The following is a 20,564-nucleotide window of genomic DNA, read 5'->3' as shown; positions in this document are numbered from 1 at the left end:
CCTATTTAGTTCCATTGGTATATTAGGAAGCTATATAAAAATTTAATAAACAGTCTAACAATGCACATGAAAGCAGACGTATGAAACCATCAGGACTCTGAGTTGAAATATGTGTTATTGTAAATTACAGAGCAAATTCAGAAGTCCAAAAGGTAAATTTAAAATTCTTTTTTCTTTGAAGAGTCCAAGTAGGAGTATGGACTGGTTTCAATGGAGAATATAGGCCACAAGTGAAATTAAGAAATATCGGAACAGTCTTAAATCAGATGGTCTTGGTACTTGAAAGATTGTGGTACATATTCCACCACATTTCTAAAAAAACCCAATCTTCTTAGGAGAACTGTAAGGGAAGTAATCACAGAATATCTGCCTTGGAGAATTCTCCTCTTCAGAAGGAGCACGTTACATTCATGTTCCAAACTCTGGAATGCCTTCTCCACATTTGTTTTTCAGTTCCAATATGAAAGGTTCTTAGCATGCAAGAAAACTTATCTCAAGGGTATGAAATGTTCCTTTTTATACTATGCTATGCACAGTGGAAATCAACATACAGGATAGCAGAAGAGCAGCCTGAATGCAATTTATTCAAATAATCAACATGTTACTCCACGTCAAAGAACTTTGACAAAACTGAGATTTGAACTTGGTGGTCAGATGCCAAAAGCCATAAAGCAGCATACAATCCAAACTTGGCCATTGTGGCAGCTAAACATATATTGCAATGATAGGTAAATGCTAGCCTTGATAAGCTAATACTTATCATTCCATAAACTTGTAGACAGTTTACACTAACATGCTTTCCTTTAAACATTAAGAACTCCACTGGTGGTGAAATTCTAATCTTCCAGACCACTGGCTTTGGCCTCAGACTGCTGTTCAAGCTTCTCCACCACCTCTTTCAAGTGGTCTTCATCTTTGAAAAAATACACATACAAGTTTCTTTCCATCTGATGCAGCTTATTGGAATCTAAAAAGTTTCTCTTTGACTTCACATCAGCAATCAGATCCATAAGGAGTTGATTTAGTTTATTTAAATCAACTTCCAGTTGATGAAACTGCTCAGTAAGTTCCTAACAAAAAATACAAGAAAAGAATTATTACTTTTATATTGTTAATACACTAGCTGAACTACAAATATAAATGTTTTTTGCTTTTGGAAGCCACTTCCATTTGTAAGTGAAAAGTCATCACAATCAAATAGAAACACAGGTGATTAGGGACTCCATTCAATTTATATAACTTTTGAGCTCCCTGTAACCATACTCACATCAGGTTATGAAAATGTAATTTCACTTACTTGTTTACTAAATCAGGTGAGTTAGGACCATAAGAATCTAGCCCTCAACTAGATAAGACATTTGAATGACATTTATCAATAACAAGTCTTCATAGCTAATCAAATCTTAAAAGGGTACAAAAAAACCCAGCCACAACAAAATAGCCAATTTAATTTTGAAATTAAATCATTAATTACCAGCTACAATTTTCCCAGCTGTCATTCTTATGATAGTTCAGTGTAAGCAGGCTAGGCATCTAACTTGCACATTATTTCCTTATTAAAAGGAATTACTTTTATTGATAAACAGTAGCAATAGAAAAATATAATTATCATTTGAGAAGTAACTTAATTAATAGAAAGGTATTTGATTGATTTAATAACATGTAAACCCTAAATACATATTGTTCCAATTAAAGTTTCATTTTTTAATAAATCCGTTCTATATGTTGCAAATTCACTTGACAGATGGAAATGTTAAATATATTTTCATGTATTTCACCAAGGAAGCATTATATAACAGGAGACTTCCCTCAATCCACTTTTGAGATACCTACAATTATTTAAAAACTGTAACAAGCTGCATTTAACAACCCCTAGTCCCGTTTAAAAGAGGCTCTAAACCCAATATGTCGGAGCTCTGTAGCAGGATTGTCCTACTACAACTGTTCTTCAAAATTCTGCTATTCTTATTATGTGTAAATGAGCCACCCATGACAACAAGGTTTTTTAAGTGGCCAAACCATACTATTCAGGTGTCAGCTAACAGGGGGGGAAAAAGCTCATCTGAAATAAGGAGAAATTTAAACAAATTTTCCAGTGACACCACATCCAAACAATATATTTCCCACACTATAAACATGACTGTATACACGTTTGGAAAAAAAAAAAGTTAGACACAACAATGTGCTCACAGAAACAAAATTATTACCTGCCAACATTTACAAAATCTAACATTTGCTAAGAACAATGTAAAGACTGAGCCCATTGTCATTATGGTAATAAATTTGTTGATGACATGTGGGAGCCAGTTTGTGTGTCTACAGCCTTCATACTATGTTTTTCTCAGTAAAAGAGCATGATGCACATGAATGTGGTAATTTTAATAACTAGGTATGGGCTTACCCTACTACTGAGTTGTATCTGATTTCCTCCATGATAGAGAGCATCATGAAGGGTATCTACATCACTTTTTAGCTTGGACAAAAGGAGAGACTGCTCCTGAGAAGACGCTGCTAGCTCATCTTGTACTGTAGCACAGTCCTGCTTTAACTTCTGAGCCATCTGCTCCAGGCTTTCGTATGTTTTAAACAATTGCTGTTTTTCATTTTCTCCTTCCAGAAGGCGATAGAGCCTGTAACAAATGAAGTTAGACACATAGACATTTTAAAGTCTCCTAAGCACTCCTGTCATTATTAGTCAAGAGAAGATGTTCATGTTGAGAAGTCAGAAGACTAGTAAAGGTCAGTACTGCTCAGGGTACTCTTACTACACTGCTGTATGTCCCATTGATTTAATGATTCTATCTATATATAGCTAATATGTGATTAACAGGACCAAACAATATTTCAATATTAAATTAACAGTAATGAAATACCAAAGTAACAGTTAATAAGTATACAGTGAATGCAAATAGAAGTTGACAATGCGCTTTTGCCAACTATTTCCCAACACATCAAGGACAGCAAAGTAAGATCCAATTTATTCTTTTTCAAGTGCTGAAAAAGAGCAATTTCAACGGCCAGTGAGAAATAAGAGAAAACTTTATAACACTTTCAAACATACTGAAATATTTCCCATTTTCTATCTAGGAAGAGACTGCTAGGAAATTCTCCAGTTACTTAGGAGTCACGCAAAAGACAGCAATACCTGCTGTACCAAACTGCACCCTTACACTGCATCAGGAAGAGTCTAATATGATCACAGATAACTTTGTTCGAGTGCTACTACCACCGCTGCATATTAAAGTCTTCAGGAGTTGAGCCCCAGTATAGAATCAGATTGGCTTTAATAAGAGCAGGAGATCTATTTCAAAAGTAAATGAGTTTCTATCACGTGTCTTCTGCTCACAAACCCTTTAGGGTTTTTAACTTTTCAACTTCCCTTCCCAATCATGAATACATGAACACATGCCTTTTTTTAAAAAAAGTGAAACAGTAGCCACACAACATTATGATACAATGATTTGGGGACTTAATAATAAACCTGAACAAAAATGTTACAAGCTGCCAATGCAAACGCACAATGGGAGCAAAATTAATGCTGCCTAATTCCTGCAGCTATTCACTGTGCAAGACTATAATCAACTATCACTTAACAATTGTTAAAAAACACTTAAAGCACCATTTTGAAGAAGGAGGAAAAGTCTGACATTAACACACCTGTAATTATACAATACACCTCATCAAAAGGTTTAGAGTCTTGAAGTGACAGCAACAGAGCACACATTCCTCCTGTATCACCTGAGCTACAAGGAGACTTAATTAGTTAGACTGTGAAAAACCAGACTCCTCCTACGTGGAGGAAGAAGCCAGATGGCAAATCAAGCAGTAAAAATGAGCTAAACACATTTCCTGTATTCAAGGAGTCATTCCTCTCCTCTACCACATGGGGGTTTTTGCAGGCTAAGCTGATGGGGCCATGCGTACAATCTGTGAAATCATTGTTATTATCAGCTCTCTACATCTATACTTCCAGAAGAACTTTCAAGAGGTCCTAGATCAGGGGCACCATATAAGACAGGTTTGGCTTTAAACATTCATTATATTCTGGATATTGCTTGGGAATGCTTCAGCAACATTAACAAGACTGGTAATTGAACAGCTTCTCCTCAGGGAAACCTGAAAAGAGTTTCAACAGATAAGCAAGAGGCAAATCTCATACCTTGAAGGCTTCAGTTCTGGAGAACTGAAAATACTAATTAGCTATAGCAAGTAACTAAGAACTGAGCAATAGAAAATATTTAGCTTGCCTAAGCCTTTATCTCCCCCATATTATTTCAAAGTCAGTCAAAGTTCAATAGTGACTATAATGCTTACCTACAAGAGAAACCATCCTTTGAACTAATAATGTTTCTGGGCTTTGCCTGTTGAGTTTGCTCAGTCATCACCTGTAGTCTCTGTTGCAACTCATTACTGCTCTGTTTCAGAGATTCTACCAAATTCTCAAGTCGAGAGCAGATTTCCTTATGTTTCTTCAACTCCATTTCATAGGCTAGCTCGATAAGTTCAAATGACGCTTTCTGTCTTATCAAATGCCTGCATATTTCATCTTGTCTTGAAGCATAACAGTCCTGCTGAGCAATCTGACGATCCAAGTATCCTTTCACCACTGGGGCACTCAAAAGTCGTGCCTTCTCTTTCAGAAGGGGAAGCAGCTCTTCAATGTTTATCTGAGTTATTTCTTGTTTAATTGTTGAAATTTCATCACTTAAGCTAGATATTTTGGCACTGAGTTTTTCTTGTTTTCCAATATCCTGTGTAAAGCAAAATACTTGTCAGTTTCTTCAGAATTCCCTCCCAGCCACTTCCCTGACACGGTTCTTCAGGTCACACAAGATTCACCTACTTATATTACATTAATATCACTGCATCTTCAGGATCTACAAAATTAAATGAAAAGCCCACCAGCAGTTTTACAGAACTTTACAACATAAGGTAAACACAGATTTAAAAAGTAGATATCAAATAAATGTATTTCAATAAATAGTAATTTCATTCTATTGCAGGGCCAGGAAACAGTTTATTGCGGAAAAAAAATAAAAATAGAAGAGCTGTAATTTTACTTAGCACCCAGATTTCAAGCATATCTAACTGAAATTTCACATGCAAACATAATTTTTTATATTCAGTCACATGACTATCAACACTGCTATCAGAATCAATCTCAAGTTACCCTAATTAATCAAGCCCTATATGCTAGTCATCCATAAATGAAAATATATTGACGCGACGCCTCAACTTAGTCCGTAACTGGCATAAGGTAGTATTTTTCCTTCTGCTATGATTTCTTCATATTCTTAAATTCTAGTAGTCATATCTGCCTCTCACTCACTTGTTGAGAGATTTCTGGGGCTTCAACTACCTGATCCATTTATTTGGTATTTAAAACATGTCACCATAACGTCACCGTATTACAAATACTTGAGTTTCAAAAGAGTCAGTAAACTAAAAATTTTCAAGTTTATGCTATGGAATATAATAATAATATAATAAACAGGAATACATGTATCATATTAGCTCCTCAATACCACAAAATTTCAACTAGAGTTAAGCTTTTGTTTGTTGTACAAATAACTGAGAGCCAGATATAATTTGAAATTTCAAAGTTAAACTAAACTGGAAAGGTACTACTAAAGTTGGGTTTTTTTAAGGTAGCAATTCTGGAAAGTAGAATTAAGGGTACTCTGCCATACTGAAGAATTTCTAACTATAGAAACTGGAGCTATTTCACAAGAGGTGCTTTGTTAAGCAAGAGTAAAACTTCATAAAAGTGCAATTTTACTATGTAAAAATAGTTGAAATAACAGTAACTCGGAAAATCCTTTTACTAGATCCAGTTGAACACGCCTGCCTGTTTAAACTCCACTACCTTCTATCACATTTTGAGGCTTACCTTGTTTAAGAACTGCAGCATGCTCTCTGCGCATTTGATAGCTGAATTCATGCTCTCCTCTTTAGCTTGCATCTGAATTAGCTGATGTTGAGCACACATATATGCTGTCTGGAGCCTGGCCATCTCTCGAGCCTCTTCACAAACTTCATCAGCCTCATCACAAGTGACTTGTTCGCTTATATCCACCAGCTGAAAGCCGTCTTCATGTGACTTTTCAACCCACTTAGACATACCTTGATAAAAATTGGTTTTTATGTATGAGGTAAGTGCTGCAGTGCTTTCTTCCTCCCAAGACAAATACTTGTCCAAAGAAAGTTGGGAAAAAAACACTGGATGTCGACCTGTCACTTGTTCTGAATCTGAAGCAGTGAAGAAAGAGGCCAGTTTCTTAGCTGCATCTGTAAGGGACTGCAGTTCATTATTAAGCTTATTATTTGCTGCAGTAAACACTTCCAGTCCGTCTTTCAAATCTTTATGTGCTTCTTCATCTTTGCTTTTTAATGTTTGTAGCATATGACTGTTTACAGAAACCATCATTTGAAGCTTATTATGCCGATGAATTTGAAGTTTTTTTAACTTCTGAAGAGTTTGAAGCTCATCCTCTAATCTCTTCAGCTCTTCTTCTTCCTCCTCTTGGCTACTGTTCTTTGAATCCATGGGCTTCAAGGTTTTAAGGACTTCATCCAGTGCATTTCCTTCCAAAACAGGCTTACCAGACTCAAGAAGACTATCAAAGTCTTGCAGTTCTTTTTTGGATACCACATGCTGCTCATTTACATTTCCACAAAACCACTCCAGAAACGATTTGTCTTCCGAAGACTCAAACAGCCAGTCAAAATCTTCTCCATTAAGCTCATCAGCTTTTGGATATCCAATTTTCTTAAGAGTTTGCACAAAATCATTTCCACAGCTCATGATTAAAATATTTCTTGTGAGCAGAAAAGATCCAAATACATGAAAAAATCTGGGGTATTATTCCACTTGTACATTTTTTGTCATTTTAAATGACCGTTCAGCATTTTAATAAAAAGCATCTGCACACAGAGAAAAGGAAGATCACACCAGAAAACTGAGTGCTGTTCTAGATTAGAGTGGTTATTCAAAGACTAGAAACCAATTTTTATTTCAGGGATGTCTCAATATATTTTGTTCATCAAATCAGGACACATGTTTTTACATCAATTAAATCCCCTATCTTTGCAAACAATTATGTTTTTCCTTAATTCATATAAATTTACTATTAAAATAGAATACTACCACTACTTTAAAAGCAGCAGCTATAAATATTGAGTAATTCATTGGCCTGCAGAAGTGATTTATTTCTATAGTTTTCTTCACATTAAGTAAAAAACCCCACCCACAATCATTTTAACTCTTCCAAAAAGACAGCTCTCAGCTTGTTCTAAAAACAAAACCTAGTGATGCTACACTGCACTTCAAGATCTTGCTTCTAAGATTTCTTTTTTTTACTTCAGTAGCAAGCAGAATCTTGTCTTCTAAACCTTCGTTTTAAAGTTTCCTCTGAAAATGGAACAAGAAATCATTTAACGTAAAAATATCTCAACATAATAATGCATTTTTTGACCAATTATAAACAATTCACGTTAGATTATGACCGGTGTAAATACTCTTGTGAAACCAGTCACAACTCAAAAGTTACAAGAAAAAAGACTTTGCTGTTTTGCCGTTTCCCAGCAAACAATCATCAGCTTTGGGATCCTAAAGTGAGTGCAACAGACAGCAAAGAACCGTAAAAATTACCAAGAAAGTCAGGAGGCCTTGTCTGCAATACTACGGTAATATACACTTTTTTTTTTAATTTGTTATTACTTAATACTTTGTCTCTAGAACATGCATTCCACCAGAAAATGCCCACCTCGCCAGCCAGCCAGGAGGGCATGAGTGCTGACCAAGTAAATGCATCCTTCTGAAAGTCTGTGTGTTCAATTTAGCTTAAGAGTTAAAAATTATATAAGAATTAGAATTTGTTGCGCAAGTTTCATGTCGCAGGGCAGCCTTCCAACTGCCCTCTGCCTTCCGTGCTAAAAAAGGATGCCGTCAAAATAAATAAGCAAAAAGGAGCGCAGACAGATTCACGGGTGCGCATGCAGGTCGTTAAGGCACGCTGAGCCTGCCGCTCGGGCCGCCATCAAACACCAGAAATAACGACTTCGGACCCGCGCGGAAGCCACCCACCACCCCCGTTCCCGGCACGGGAACGCCCCACGCCACAGCCAGCTCAGCCCGCACCAGTGAGCCCCTCAGGGACTTCCCTCCAGCGTCGAGGAGCCCACACACCCGCCGGCCAGGCCCCAACGTTGGGGCGGCGGCTGCCTACCGCCCCAAGGGGATCTCGGCCGAGGGCCAGTCCCGAGCGGGGCAGGAGGACGCGAGGGAGGGGAGAGGGGACGCTGCGGCGGCTGTGCCCCTCCCGGTGCGAGCGAGCCCCAACCCGCACCCCCGATACTCACCTCACAGCGCTCTGCCTCAGCGACTGCACACGGCGAGAAGGGGGAGAGAAGCAGAAAACGGCGGGAAGACCGAGGAAGCGCGTCGGCAGCGTCCCCGCCCCGGGCAGAGAGAGCCGGGCCCGATCGCGCGCGGAGGGGCGGGGCCGCCAGCGCCACCAACGGCTCGAAACGCCCGCCACGCGCTAAGTCTCGCGCGGCCTCCCCCGCCGCACGAAGGGTAGCGCGGCAGGGCGCCACCGCTCGGGGGCCGTCTGCGCCTGCGCGCCCACCCCTTCTACCGCTCCCTCCGCCCCGCGCCATCCTTCCGCGGAGGCGCCCGCGCACGCGCGCCTCGCCCGCTTCGCGCCAATGCGGGGGTTGGCTGGTGCCCGGTGACGTCACATGGGCGGGTGACGCGCGGCTCTCCACGGGGAGCGGAGGCGGGGCCTGTGCGGGGGCGGGGCCCTCGCTCGCCTCAGGGGCGGTGGCTGCCCGTCCGCGCCCCTCCGCTGCTGCGTGGGTGCACCCCGCGGCCCGTTGCGGCCAGCGTATGGCACGGAGAGGGGGGAGGAGGGCTCAGTTACCCGGGCCTCAGGCCTGTGTGCCCGCCAGCCGCCGCGAAGCTGAGGGACAGGGCTAATGGTGGCCACCACCCTTCTGTCCACAGCTAATGCATTAGTGATTCATCCCTGCCTAGTCCTTGTAGTACTTGTTCAAGGACTTCACGTCCATTGGTTTGTCTAATCCCATTTTGAGGCTGCCGATACCCACTAAAACCCAAACCTGCCAGTACCACCAAAAACTTCCCATGGAGCAAATTCCAGAACATCACTACCTGCTGCTTAAAAAAGCACTCTCTTGCCTGTTTTTCAACGCATCTCACCAAATGACCCTCAGCTTTAGCATCGCAGGGTTCGGTGAATACCGCCTCTGCATTTACTTCACGTGTGGCCTTCATAAAAAAAAAACACCAGTACATTTCCCTGTTCTCCCCATTTCCCCATTTCTCCAGTTCGGAGAGTTCCAAAATTTGGCCTCTCTAAAGCAAGTGCTCCATTCCCTCCAACATTTCAGTTGCCCTCCTCTGTACCTTTTATAACATCGCTGCGCCTTGCTTTAGGTGCAGAGGCGAGGCGGCACACAGCCCTCCAGGTAGGGGCTCACCAAGGGTTTCTACAAAATCCTCATTTCCAGTGCCCTTCCTTGCGATGCTCCATCTCCTCGGCATTTTGGCTGCCGCTGCCCACGGAGCCACCAGAAAGCTCTCGGCAATGACCGTGGGACCTCTGCTGCATTGCGAGGGCTGGTTCTGAGTCGAGCATCGTGTAAACCTTTCGCTCGCAGTTGGAGCATCCTTTACCAGCCGCTCTCGAGTTTAGCCGCCTTTGTTTCCTGTTTACGTTTGGCGTGCCGCGCTCTTCTGGGCTTCCCTGCTTGCCTCGTGACACCCGCCTTCTCTTGCTCATTGAGTCATGCAGGGGCGACGTCTGGGCCACGGTTTTCTCTCCGTGTCAGGCATTTCACCTGGGCTTCTAGTACAGAACTTCTTAAGCCTTCTGGGTGTTTGTCGGCTTCTTGCTTTTGAACTGCTCATTTAGGGTTTTCTGGCATTTTTCCCCATTTTTGCATAGGTCTTTTTCTTAAAAGTCGCTGTATTGCAATCTTACTCTTTCTTCTGACAGTGTTAAGCTTAATTCTATTGTGATTGCTACTATGAAGCAGCTCACCCGCTGATAGCTCTTGAGTTAGATCCTCCGCTACTGCTGAAGACTAAATTCAGAATGATGTTTTTTTTTCTTGTGGTTTCTAAGGCCAGTTATTCTAGAATGAAATCATTTATTGTGTCCAGAAATGTTATCTCTACATTTCACCCTGATGAGGCGTTGACCCAGTCTGTCTATGGGTGGCTGAGGCCTCCCACTATATGTCCTAAACATGCAGCTTCTCTAATCTCACTTAATGCACTTGTTGGAATGAATCAACACAGGGAAATGAGCAACCTCGCAGCTCAGCACAGCTAAGACTAACTCACATGAGGTTTTCTAGATCAAAATCAGCACCTGTATTGCCTGCGAAGTGCAGTATGTTGACGTCTGGTATAACGCGGTCTGTGCAAGGCACTCTTTTAAATTAAACCCTGGGTTCGCGTGGGTAGAAAGGGCTGCAGTGCTGAATTCCTCCCCATCAGATTGCAGCCTGAGATGCAGCTGCAATTTAGGCTAGCTGAAGTTTCCAAATCGTCCTGCAGATAACGTACATTGCGCCTTTCCGATGCGGAAGGAGCAGAAGTATTCACTAGCTTATTTCATAAGACAACGCCGTTTCAGTTCAGCCAGTTACTTGCACTAAAATTAACTTGTCCTAGAGCAGTATTTTGGAGGCTTGTGCTTCACAGTATTGTGGGTTTTTTTTAATTTCATAAATATCAGTGTTACTCATGTAAAAAATACCTGAGTAAAAGCACATTTTAAACACCTAGAAAACTTTCAAAAATTTGCTGTCCTGAGAGCAATTCAGCTCTGCTACTGAAGTCCACATCCTAGATGAAAAAAGATGCATCTGATAAAAGATTGTCTATCATATTGTCTATCTGGATTGCTGCAACTCCCTGGGAGTTTCAGCTCCCTGTGTGGCTGGTTCCTCTCTCTCACACGCATATGATGTCCCACCTCCCTCGTGGCCTTTCACAAAACCTGCGTCCCCATCTGTTTAGCCAGGCAAGCAGGACTATATGCTCATTCTATAGCTGGTTTGGAGCTACATGCGTACTGGCCAGTAGCCACCTCTCGCACGAGTGAAGAGCTCCCTTGGGCCAGCCTTCGGGCACGTTCAGTGCAGGAAATAATTTATTTCTTTTTGTACCCAGACATGGAATTTTCATGAAAGTTTTCACCATGCATTATTGTTGCAGCCTCCATCTTACCTCTGCTTTGTCAAGTTTGGTAAAAATGAACCTGAAGGTTCAAAAGTTATCCAGGAAAGGAGGAGGGGAACAGATGGACGGAAGAGGAGTTGACAGACAGCATGATCTCATAATCCCTGCTGGCATAGGAATTCAGGCTAGAATTGAAATATTTTAGGTCAGAACACTGTGCACTTCAAATTCTCATTTTGAAAGAACAAGCCTCTAATGTGAAACAAATTTTCATTTGTTAGACCATTGATCGGCTTTCAGGGCAGAGATTAAACTACAGCCTTCCCCTACAAATGTGCTACAAACATATCTTCGAAATGTCTTCCAGCCCTGTTCCCCACCCAGCCACAGCCCCATGTGCTTCAGTGTTTGCTTTTGCAGCTCCTTATGGGTCAAGATTGTTTTCCTCTGATTCATTTTTTCTTGGTTGTGTTCAGTCAAAACATCATTAAAGGCTTACCTTACCCTTTTTTTCCATTCTAGGAGCAGTTGTTTTGCATCTGTGTCCGAGAACCAGAGAGGTTGCTTTGATAGCATATTGCCTTTACAAGCCGTTTTATGGTGAATTCCAGCAGATTAAGGCATAGACATTTCTGGAAGGATGTCTGCGAGCTCTGTGCTATTCCGTCGATGCCATGTTCCCTTTGTTCCACTGCAAAATATGGCATCGATGTGCCTGATACCTCAGAGAGAAGCTATCGGTTACCCATTGGCCAAGGCTGTAAAACCAGCCAGGGCGTGCAGTTGCCACCATATAGGCATTGCAGCTGGCCAGTATAAACCCTCCCGCCGGGATACAGCTGTCAGATGAAAAACTCTGAGAAAAGTGTTTTGCTTATGACTGCTTTAGGATTTGGTTTGGGTTGGGGTGGGGGGGAGGGGGGAGAAAAACAAACCAACACAGAGAAGACATGGAAATAAGTTTTTAGCTGGTGAACTCTAAGAGTATAGAAGCTTTTTCATTTTGCATCATACAGCACATCTGCTAGCAGCAGCAGGATGTTAGAGGTCCCCGCTGCAGATAGCTGGAGTAGCAACCACTCTTTGGAAACACCTTGTCCTAAAAAGTAACTCATTGTTTTAAGCAAATTTATAATCTGAATTAAGCACAGCTTTTGAAGTGCCATGTGAACTTTTATTATAACAAAGTCAGAAGACAGGAATTTGGCACCAGCTTGCTTTCTCTCACAAGCATGTGTATCTTCTCTCTGGAGGAATGGTAGATTTCATTCTGAGACCTTGTATTCCCAGAAAAGCAGGTCAAAGTGATTAGTTTTCTTCAGCTTTGTTGGATTCAATGCCATAAATATAAAAGAAGCGTCTACACGTTTGGGCTAACTACTAATGTATTAAGACACATGATGCACAAGGTTATTTTTTGCCTAGAAAACAGTTGGTTTACTCTTCTGACCCTATTTTGGATTAAAACCCTGAGCGGGGCTGATCAGCCAGCCTGTCTGCAAATGGGTTTTGTTCATAAGAAACTGGCCCTTTGCGTGGGGACGCAGAGTAGGACTCAGCGGGGGCCTTGCAGCAGAGGACCAGCCTGGTCCCTCCCGCATCCCCGCTTTGCTCCCCTCTCCCATCAGACTCCAGCCGGCTCCCCCGCAGCGGGGCAGGGCTTCCTTTGCACGGCGGTGGCACAGGAGAGCAGGCTTTCAGGGGCTCTTACACAGCTGTCTCCTCAGCCTGGGGAGCCTGAAATCATAGCGGGCAAAAGGAAATCAGGCTCCTACCAGCAGCAGTCTCTGCTCTTCCAAACCCAGTTCTTCTGGCAGCAGCAATGCCGGCCGTCCACGCCTCCTCTGTCTGCCACGCCAGCATCATAGCGTTCTTGCCATGCCACGGTCCTTAAAAGCATGGGGTAATTCCCAATTTCTAGAATGATAATAACTGAAAACTTCACCACAGAAACCACTTTAGACTACCTCTTTTTGAGGAAGCTGGTGGTTGTATCATCATGAATTTAATTATAATTTAAGGTGTTCTTCCATTTAAATAGGCTTTGATAAAACATTTTCATCCTGATAGGCAAGGCAAGCTTCTGGACTTTTGATACTAAATTTGAAATATCCATCATTAGCAAAATGACGAAACTTATTCTTCTTATAAACAAATCATAAGACATTACAAATGTCATAAAAGAAGCTGTACAAGTCAAAAACTGTACAGGATTCACAAAAATAGTGCCTCCACATTTGTCTTAATTCTGTTACCACAGGCAATTGTTTCTTGTGCTGAGAAGTGCTTCTGTCCCAAAATATAGCACTGCTGAAAGTTTATTGTAGCTTTTTTCCTGCTGGAGATTAATTTGTAAGAAGTTAGTAATGTGCTGGCTTGTATTTTATTCTTATTCTGTGATAGTAGTAATTTCAAAGAAAGCTGTGCTAAAAAAGTAGTTTACTATGCTTTGCACATGAATATTTGTACTGATTCAGCAGCTCAGCTTCTTTGATTCAAACATAAACATACTGACAGGCCACTCGCCATGATTTCAACTTAAAACCACTATTTCTGTATTTTTAAGGCATCGCTGTATTTAAGTGCAACATGCATGACAAACTGAAACAAAAACCAGTGGATGTCACACAGTACAGTTCAGAGTATAATGATGCAATTTGCAAAAGCATTTCAGTTCTGTCCCTCCTCTCATCTCTCCTAGTAACAAATTAAAATGCTCATTTTTGTCTGGCTGTACATCAGTTGTGATGTGACTTCCATATTCGACAAAATACACAAGCAGAACTTGTAGGCTGCCTTTTAATGCTTTTTTTTTTCTGTCTCATACAGAGCTGGAACGATTTCAAGTGTAATTACTTAGAACAGACACTAATGCATTTCAATTTGCACATTGTTTTACAGGTTGGTTTGCCTTCAGAAATGTAATAGTGGCAATGTATACAGCACCCATGGTTAGAGACAAATAACGTTAATGACTACTGGGGTTGCATTGGGCCAACATATGTAAAAGAACTTTAAATAGCACTCCAACCTTCATACCATACTTTTAATTTGAATTGCTAAATCTCAGTGAGTTCCTTATGAAATAGTCATTAAGCCTGTATGTAGAGATTTGCAAAGAGAATGTGCTGGTTTTGGCTGGGGTAGAGTTAATTTTCTTCCCAGTAGCTAGCATGGGGCTGTGTTTCGGATTTGTGCTGGGAACAGTGTCAGTAACACAGGGGTGTTTTCGTTCCTGCTGAGCAGCGCTGACACACAGTCAAGGCCTTTTCTGCTCCCACCCCACCAGCGAGGAGGCCGGGGGTGCACGAGAAGCTGGGAGGGGACACGGCCGGGACAGCTGACCCCAACTGACCAAAGGGATAGTCCGTACCGTATGACGCCATGCTCAGCATATAAAGCTGGGGCAGAAGAAGGAAGAGGGGATGTTCAGAGTGATGGCGTCTGTCTTCCCAAGAAACCATTAGCGTGACGGAGCCCGGCTTCCCTGGGGATGGCTGAACACCCGCCTGCCCATGGGGAGTGGGGAACGGATTCCTTGTTTTGCTTTGCTTGTGTGCGCGGCTTTTGCTTTACCTATTGAACTGTCTTTGTCTCAACCCATGAGTTTCCTCACTTTTACTCTTCTGATTCTCTCCCCCGTCCCACCATGGGGGAGTGAGCGAGCGGCTGTGTGGGGCTTAGTTGCCAGCTGGGGCTAAACCATGACGGAGAAGAAATGCTGTACACAAAAAACAAATGATGAAAAGTGAAAAAAAAAAAGAAAACCACACCAAAATGTGTAAAAATTTGTATTTATATTATGACAGGATGATACAACACTATACTCTGTGTGCTACGGAACGTAGCAAGCACCGTGTACGTGCGTACAAATGAATCTGTACAGTATAATACATCTCACAGACTATGAACCATTCCTTTGGCTCTGGGACCCAGTGGCTCTGGCACAGAACCCACTCATTAACACCTTTAGGTAACGATTTGACCGGTAAACAGCAGAAGGCTCTCTGGCAGTGCTTCACATGCACCAAAATTTCATCACTTCAAAATCCATATTGCGCAGACCCTTTCAATGATGTCTGTATCCACGTTTTACGCCTCGCGCAACATGGAAGAAGAAATTCTGCAATTGGAGCGCCTTCGCTCTGCTTTGCCGACGGGCGAGCCTGGACGTGCCTCCCCAGGAATCCCTCGCTGGGGTTAATTTACAGTATTTCAGGTAGAGAGAACAGCCAAAGTGACCAAATGGTGCCTGGTCTTTTCTGTTTCATGTATCCCCCGCATTTTCATTCCAGGTAGCTACACAACACACGTGGATGTTTCTTTTGCAGCTACCAATTAACAACAGCGCATTTAGCCAGTCACTTAATCAAACTGGCTCATTTCATTGCTGGTGCAATTAACTTCTGACGTGTTTGCCCCACCAGTATTTGTAGGGAGTACAGCTCTTCCTTAAAGAGTATCTAAAGGGATTCAATTCTCCTGCCACCAATTTTGGAAAGTGCAAGTGAGTGGATTAAATGTCAACACCGTTACTGGTTCTTACCACACACAACCAATGGCCCCTAATAGTTAAAAAAAAAAAAAATTAATAGGTTTCTGGAGGAGCAATCTGTTTTGCAGACATTCCTTTATCAACACCATCATAAAACAAAGAGTATAAAATATAAAATATTACTTGATTTAAAGCTGCGATGATGTGGTTCTTTTCAAAAATGTGCTTCTCTTTCACAGGGCTGATCTGCAAGGATGAAAAATTTCACCACTAATTAACCAGTCTGTGAAAAAGTTGGTAAAATGGTGAAATAATCACTTGTCACAGTAGCAGAGACTGCTGCAAGTACCTCCAAGAAAAGCAGAAGTACATCCTGCGGCTGAACACGCCCCGGGGCTCGGAACGGGAGCAGGTCTGCAGGCGGAGCTGACGCACACGCGCCTTGGCCGGGTCTCTTCTTCTGGCAGTCGAGTCCATCCGCTGACATGGGTCATGCAGAGTCTACAGTCGCATGCCCAGAATACTGGTATTTATCGCAGTAATCTATTTGTAGATCAACAGAAGGAAATTTTTTTTTAAATACAAAATTATGATAGGCTGCATGTGGTATAGCTGAACCCACACTCATCCATGTCAAGAAAAATAACACTGCTTAAGGTCAGAATAAGTCTTAATTCTTGAAGTTAGATGCAAGTTGTATTAGATCTTAATTGTTTTTTTTCCACTCCAAATCTTACACTAAGAAATTAGGATAGAAACTTGTCTGTAGAAAAACTGTCCTTCTCATGGGTTTTGGGGGGCCTTTTTATTTCTCCTGTAATCTGATAAAACTCACTCTGAACCAAGTTTATTTTTTGCGCAAGACACTACAGGATCCGGTCCCTGGGTAGCAACGTGCTGTAGAGCTTCTACTGGCCAAACCCTTTCAAACGATAAATAAATCCACTGCAATGGGCCTGGGGGGGTGCGAGTTGGGCAGAGAGAGGATGGGCGTGAAGGAGGACTCATCCTCCGAAGTGCAGGGGAGAATCTGCAGAAAAAGCTAACAATTTTAGGCTGGTTTTTCTTATGCCTCTCTCCTGTGATGACAGAGCGCACTCACGGTGCCAGAGGAAGAGCTAAGCCGGGGGCAACAGAGAGGCGTGTATCCTCCCGACACCTGCGCGCTGCAGGGGAAAGCCTTTCCTTTCTTCTCCCACCAGGAAACAGGCCAAGCCTCTACGTCTCCATAAAAAGAACTTCTCGATGACTTCATCTCTCCGGAGCCTTTTCCACAGAGGAAAAGCCCTTAGCAGCCCTGTAATCTTGTCCCTACTTCTCCAATTGCAGAGAAAATAGATGAACTGAGCAGTCGTATCTCCTCACCTGCGAAAAGCACAGTCATGACACAAAACAGCAGAGCTGCCACGGCGGCGGCAAATATTTAATCTCGCAGCAAGCAGGATGGTTTTTGCAGTCACGTTGCGACTACAGGTACAGCGGCGCGCACGGCGGCATGCATGCATGCACGGACACGGAGCACACACACCACTATCCAGCTTAAAAACATTAGTAACAATAGAAGACTCTGCGTCCCCAGGTGCTGTGGCCAGAGGTAGCGCTGCGCTGGCTGCTCAGCAGCAGGCGAGTCGCGTCCCTGACGGGGTGCGGGAGCCCCGAGTGTCGCGGCGGGTCGGCCGGGGCAGTGCCGGGCTGCAGCGCTGCTCGGGGACAGGCGGCCGCGCCAACCAGCCGCCAGACCCGACGCCTGGAACAGTCGCGCCATTGCCTTCAGCTGGGCTGCTTCTGCCCGGGCTGCAGAAACGGGGCTGTGCCTGAAAACACCACCTGAACCTGGGCTGCACTGGAGGGAGAATGACACAGGCAGCACCGTGTCATTTTTCTTTACTGGCGTAATAGCCCCCAGCTGTAAAAAATGAAAAAGTAAAAACAAATAAACCCTTTTTATTTCCACTCAAGATTATTCGAGTAATTTTTATTGAAAATATAAGATCTACAAAGCCATGGATACCCAGCGTGGAAGAACTCATTAAGTTAGCACATTCATCTTTAAAAGGAAAATTTCAGGTCGACCTAAGGTACAACAATGTTCAATTTAAAATCTCGTTTTTCCTTCTGCAAGTTTCAAATCTCTTTTCATTAGGAGGTTCTGTGCAAGAGCTGCTTGTCATGAAAGGAAACACTTTACAATTCATGAACATGTTCATTATATAATAAATGAACAGCAACAACATACTAGCCTTTTTTTTTTCCTGTTAACAGTCGTGTGTTAAAGTAAACTCTTTTTTTTTTCCCCATGATTTGGAAATTAGTTACATATGCACCAAAGGAGCTAGTAATTTCTGCTGCTTGTCAGCTACACACAATGAGTATATTGCTGTGTGCTTTCCCCAACAACGAGGATTTTAGTAATATGCAAGGTGTATAGAACGTAATACCAAAACCTGCATCACAGAAAAGGTTAATTGTTTTCTTATTCAGCTGCCAGAGTTTATAACCTTAGGCCCCTCCCCAGAGCCAAAGTAGGGGTGGCCGTCCATTAGGTTATGTAAATTAAACGTATACGTTTTCCTTGTTGGCAAGTTCCAAGCAGTAAGCGAGAGTGCAAACAAGGATCTGTAAGCTGCCACAAAATGTATTCATATTTCTACTCCGTGTTGTAAGAGCCAAAGGGAGGACACGTATGTCAGATGCTGAAAGAACAACTGAATCTTTGTTTTTGATCATTATGGTCAGTCTGTCATGAGGTCTTGTATCTGAATGCTAAAAATGGCACCACACTTGGACATCCCATAGCCTTACACAGCACGTTTGTGTTTCCCTAGCCACTGAGCACTGGTCTCACAGAGACCCTGACTTTATAAGCTAACAAAATATAGATTCGGGTGCTGAAGAATCCAAGTGAGGGCTTATATAAAGACAATTAACCCTCGCACCAGAACCTAATTTTATGTTTTTACTTAAAGCCACACTGAATCAGTTGTGAGAGGGTGAAGATGTAGATACACCTCTCTGCTTCATCCATAAGAAGGTGGACAACTGACCATTCGAACAGAGGGTCTTGAAACAAAGCTTAGTTGTCCTTTAAACAATGAAAAGGAGAGGCATACATAAATGGTCACCAAGGCACAATATGACAAAGGTGAAGAGTCCCTGAGACTCTGGTCTGGGTCTGTACCATTCCCCTCCCTATACAAGTAAATGAGAACATTTAGGAAAATATAATACAAAATCTCTTACAGGAAATATAGACTACACTTGCTAAAATCACTTCCCTAAAAGTGTTTATAGCTTTTTTCTTTTTTTTTCTTTTTTTCTTTTTTTTTTTCTTCTTTTTTTTTTAAAAGACCTTCTTTAAACAGATAATGCAAAGACTGGTCCATTTTTTTCTTACCCGGCAAGCCAAGCTCTAATGACTTCACTAAGCAGAAGTTGTATTAAAATACATCTTCATAGTATTGCTACAATTTGGGTAAATATGTTCTGAACAGCTTGATGAGTACTAAATAAACTTCGCTGTTTTACAGCATACATTTTAATTTTTTTGCACTTTTTTAAGAATAGAAAATGCAATTATAGTGTGCAAAAGAAAAAAATAATTATCTTCTAGCTGAATACTGTAATTTTAAGCCATGCCTTCCATAAAAATGTATTGACATGTGTAAATAGAAGAATAGAAAAAAAATACAAGCAAATAGAGATTTCACTTCCTTGCAAGGAAAGATTAACTATCACAAACTGGATCACTTGAGTTCTGTATTCTTCAAAGAAATGGAAAAAAAAAAAAACCAAAACCAACCAAGAAACCACTGAAATGCTTCAAATGTCATTCATTCCACGGTAACAGGTTAAAATCGCAGTGTTGCTTTCTACTACTCCTGTTAACATGGATAGAATGATTTGCTGCTGGTTGGATATTGAATACAAAAAAGCAAAAAGAAAGTTGAGATCATCCCACATGAAGTCATTATTAGAGCTGGCTTTTCCCTCGTTCTGAAGTACAGTAGTGACTTGTAAATATGACCTTTTCTAAAGATCATATGAGATTTGAAGATTTATCTGCCTGCTTCACCCAAAAAACTGCTGAAAGAATTTACTCTATAGAGCCCACTATATGGCGTTCAAAATGTTTGGGTTTTTTTTTTTTCCATGAAAAAATACCACAAAAAGTAGTTTTAGCTTTTTGTATCTCTGAATCATTAACACATTGTAGATTCCATTTATTCTTCCATGTTTGAAAATGGTTTCTGCAAAATCAAAATAACTGTCAAACTCCCTTACGCCATGCTTCCAACAGTTTGAATTTAATACTTCTTGAATGGAATGACATAATTTATTTTCTTTAATTTGCAGTATGGCTACATCAAACTAGCTTTAAGTCACAACTGTACCTAACCACAGTTCTCTGCAGCAAACCCATGATTTACAATATCTAATATTGTGTTTACAGTGCAGGGAACCGTGGGCAAGAAACCTCCATGTCAGAGTACTGTGGTTGGGGTTTCCTGGAAGAGTGGCAGTTGACACCTCTGGAATATTCATATATAAGTGCTTCAGTCAGATGGTCCTGAGTTGAACGGGTAACTCAGGCACTATGAGAGCCTGGCATTCAGTCTGCGGGAATGTGTGTAACCTCCATCACTCGAACCGCTTTGCAAACTGTAGTGGTCTTCAGCATCACTGGCACTTCCAATACTGTCCATTTCACCTGGAGTAAACTCCATTCCTTCAATGTCTACTTCTAAAGAAAACATAAGAAGGCACATGTTCAGAAAGGCAGCGGTTGTAGCAAGTAATCATGGGCCACTGTCAACCAACATTATGGTGCAACCTGAATCACAGTTCATTTTCTGT

At 41.9% G+C, this 20,564-nt stretch overlaps 2 protein-coding genes across 2 annotated transcripts in view; both read right to left on the bottom strand.

Annotated features, from left to right (window-relative positions):
* Window positions 1–836: 836 nt before the first annotated feature.
* Window positions 837–6,805, bottom strand: HAUS3 (HAUS augmin like complex subunit 3; the record flags this gene model as incomplete). The annotated part of the gene is made up of 4 exons (XM_081999178.1): window positions 837–1,070; window positions 2,402–2,630; window positions 4,315–4,751; window positions 5,891–6,805. The coding sequence occupies 4 exons, from the start codon at window positions 6,803–6,805 to the stop codon at window positions 837–839; spliced, it is 1,815 nt and encodes a 604-aa protein (XP_081855304.1).
* A 13,497-nt stretch (window positions 6,806–20,302) lies between these two features.
* MXD4 (MAX dimerization protein 4) overlaps window positions 20,303–20,564 on the bottom strand; it is a gene marked incomplete at its 3' end in the record, with an annotated part of 35,916 nt that continues 35,654 nt past the window's right edge. The window contains exon 6 of the mRNA XM_081998982.1: window positions 20,303–20,451. Within this exon, the coding sequence (XP_081855108.1) occupies window positions 20,303–20,451 (149 nt within the window). The remainder of the gene's footprint in view (window positions 20,452–20,564) is intronic.

The sequence above is a fragment of the Phaethon aethereus genome (assembly GCF_964289735.1).
Source record: "Phaethon aethereus genome assembly, chromosome: 4".
NCBI classification, from domain to species: Eukaryota; Metazoa; Chordata; class Aves; order Phaethontiformes; family Phaethontidae; genus Phaethon; species Phaethon aethereus.
This window is presented reverse-complemented; position numbering and strand designations above follow the sequence as displayed.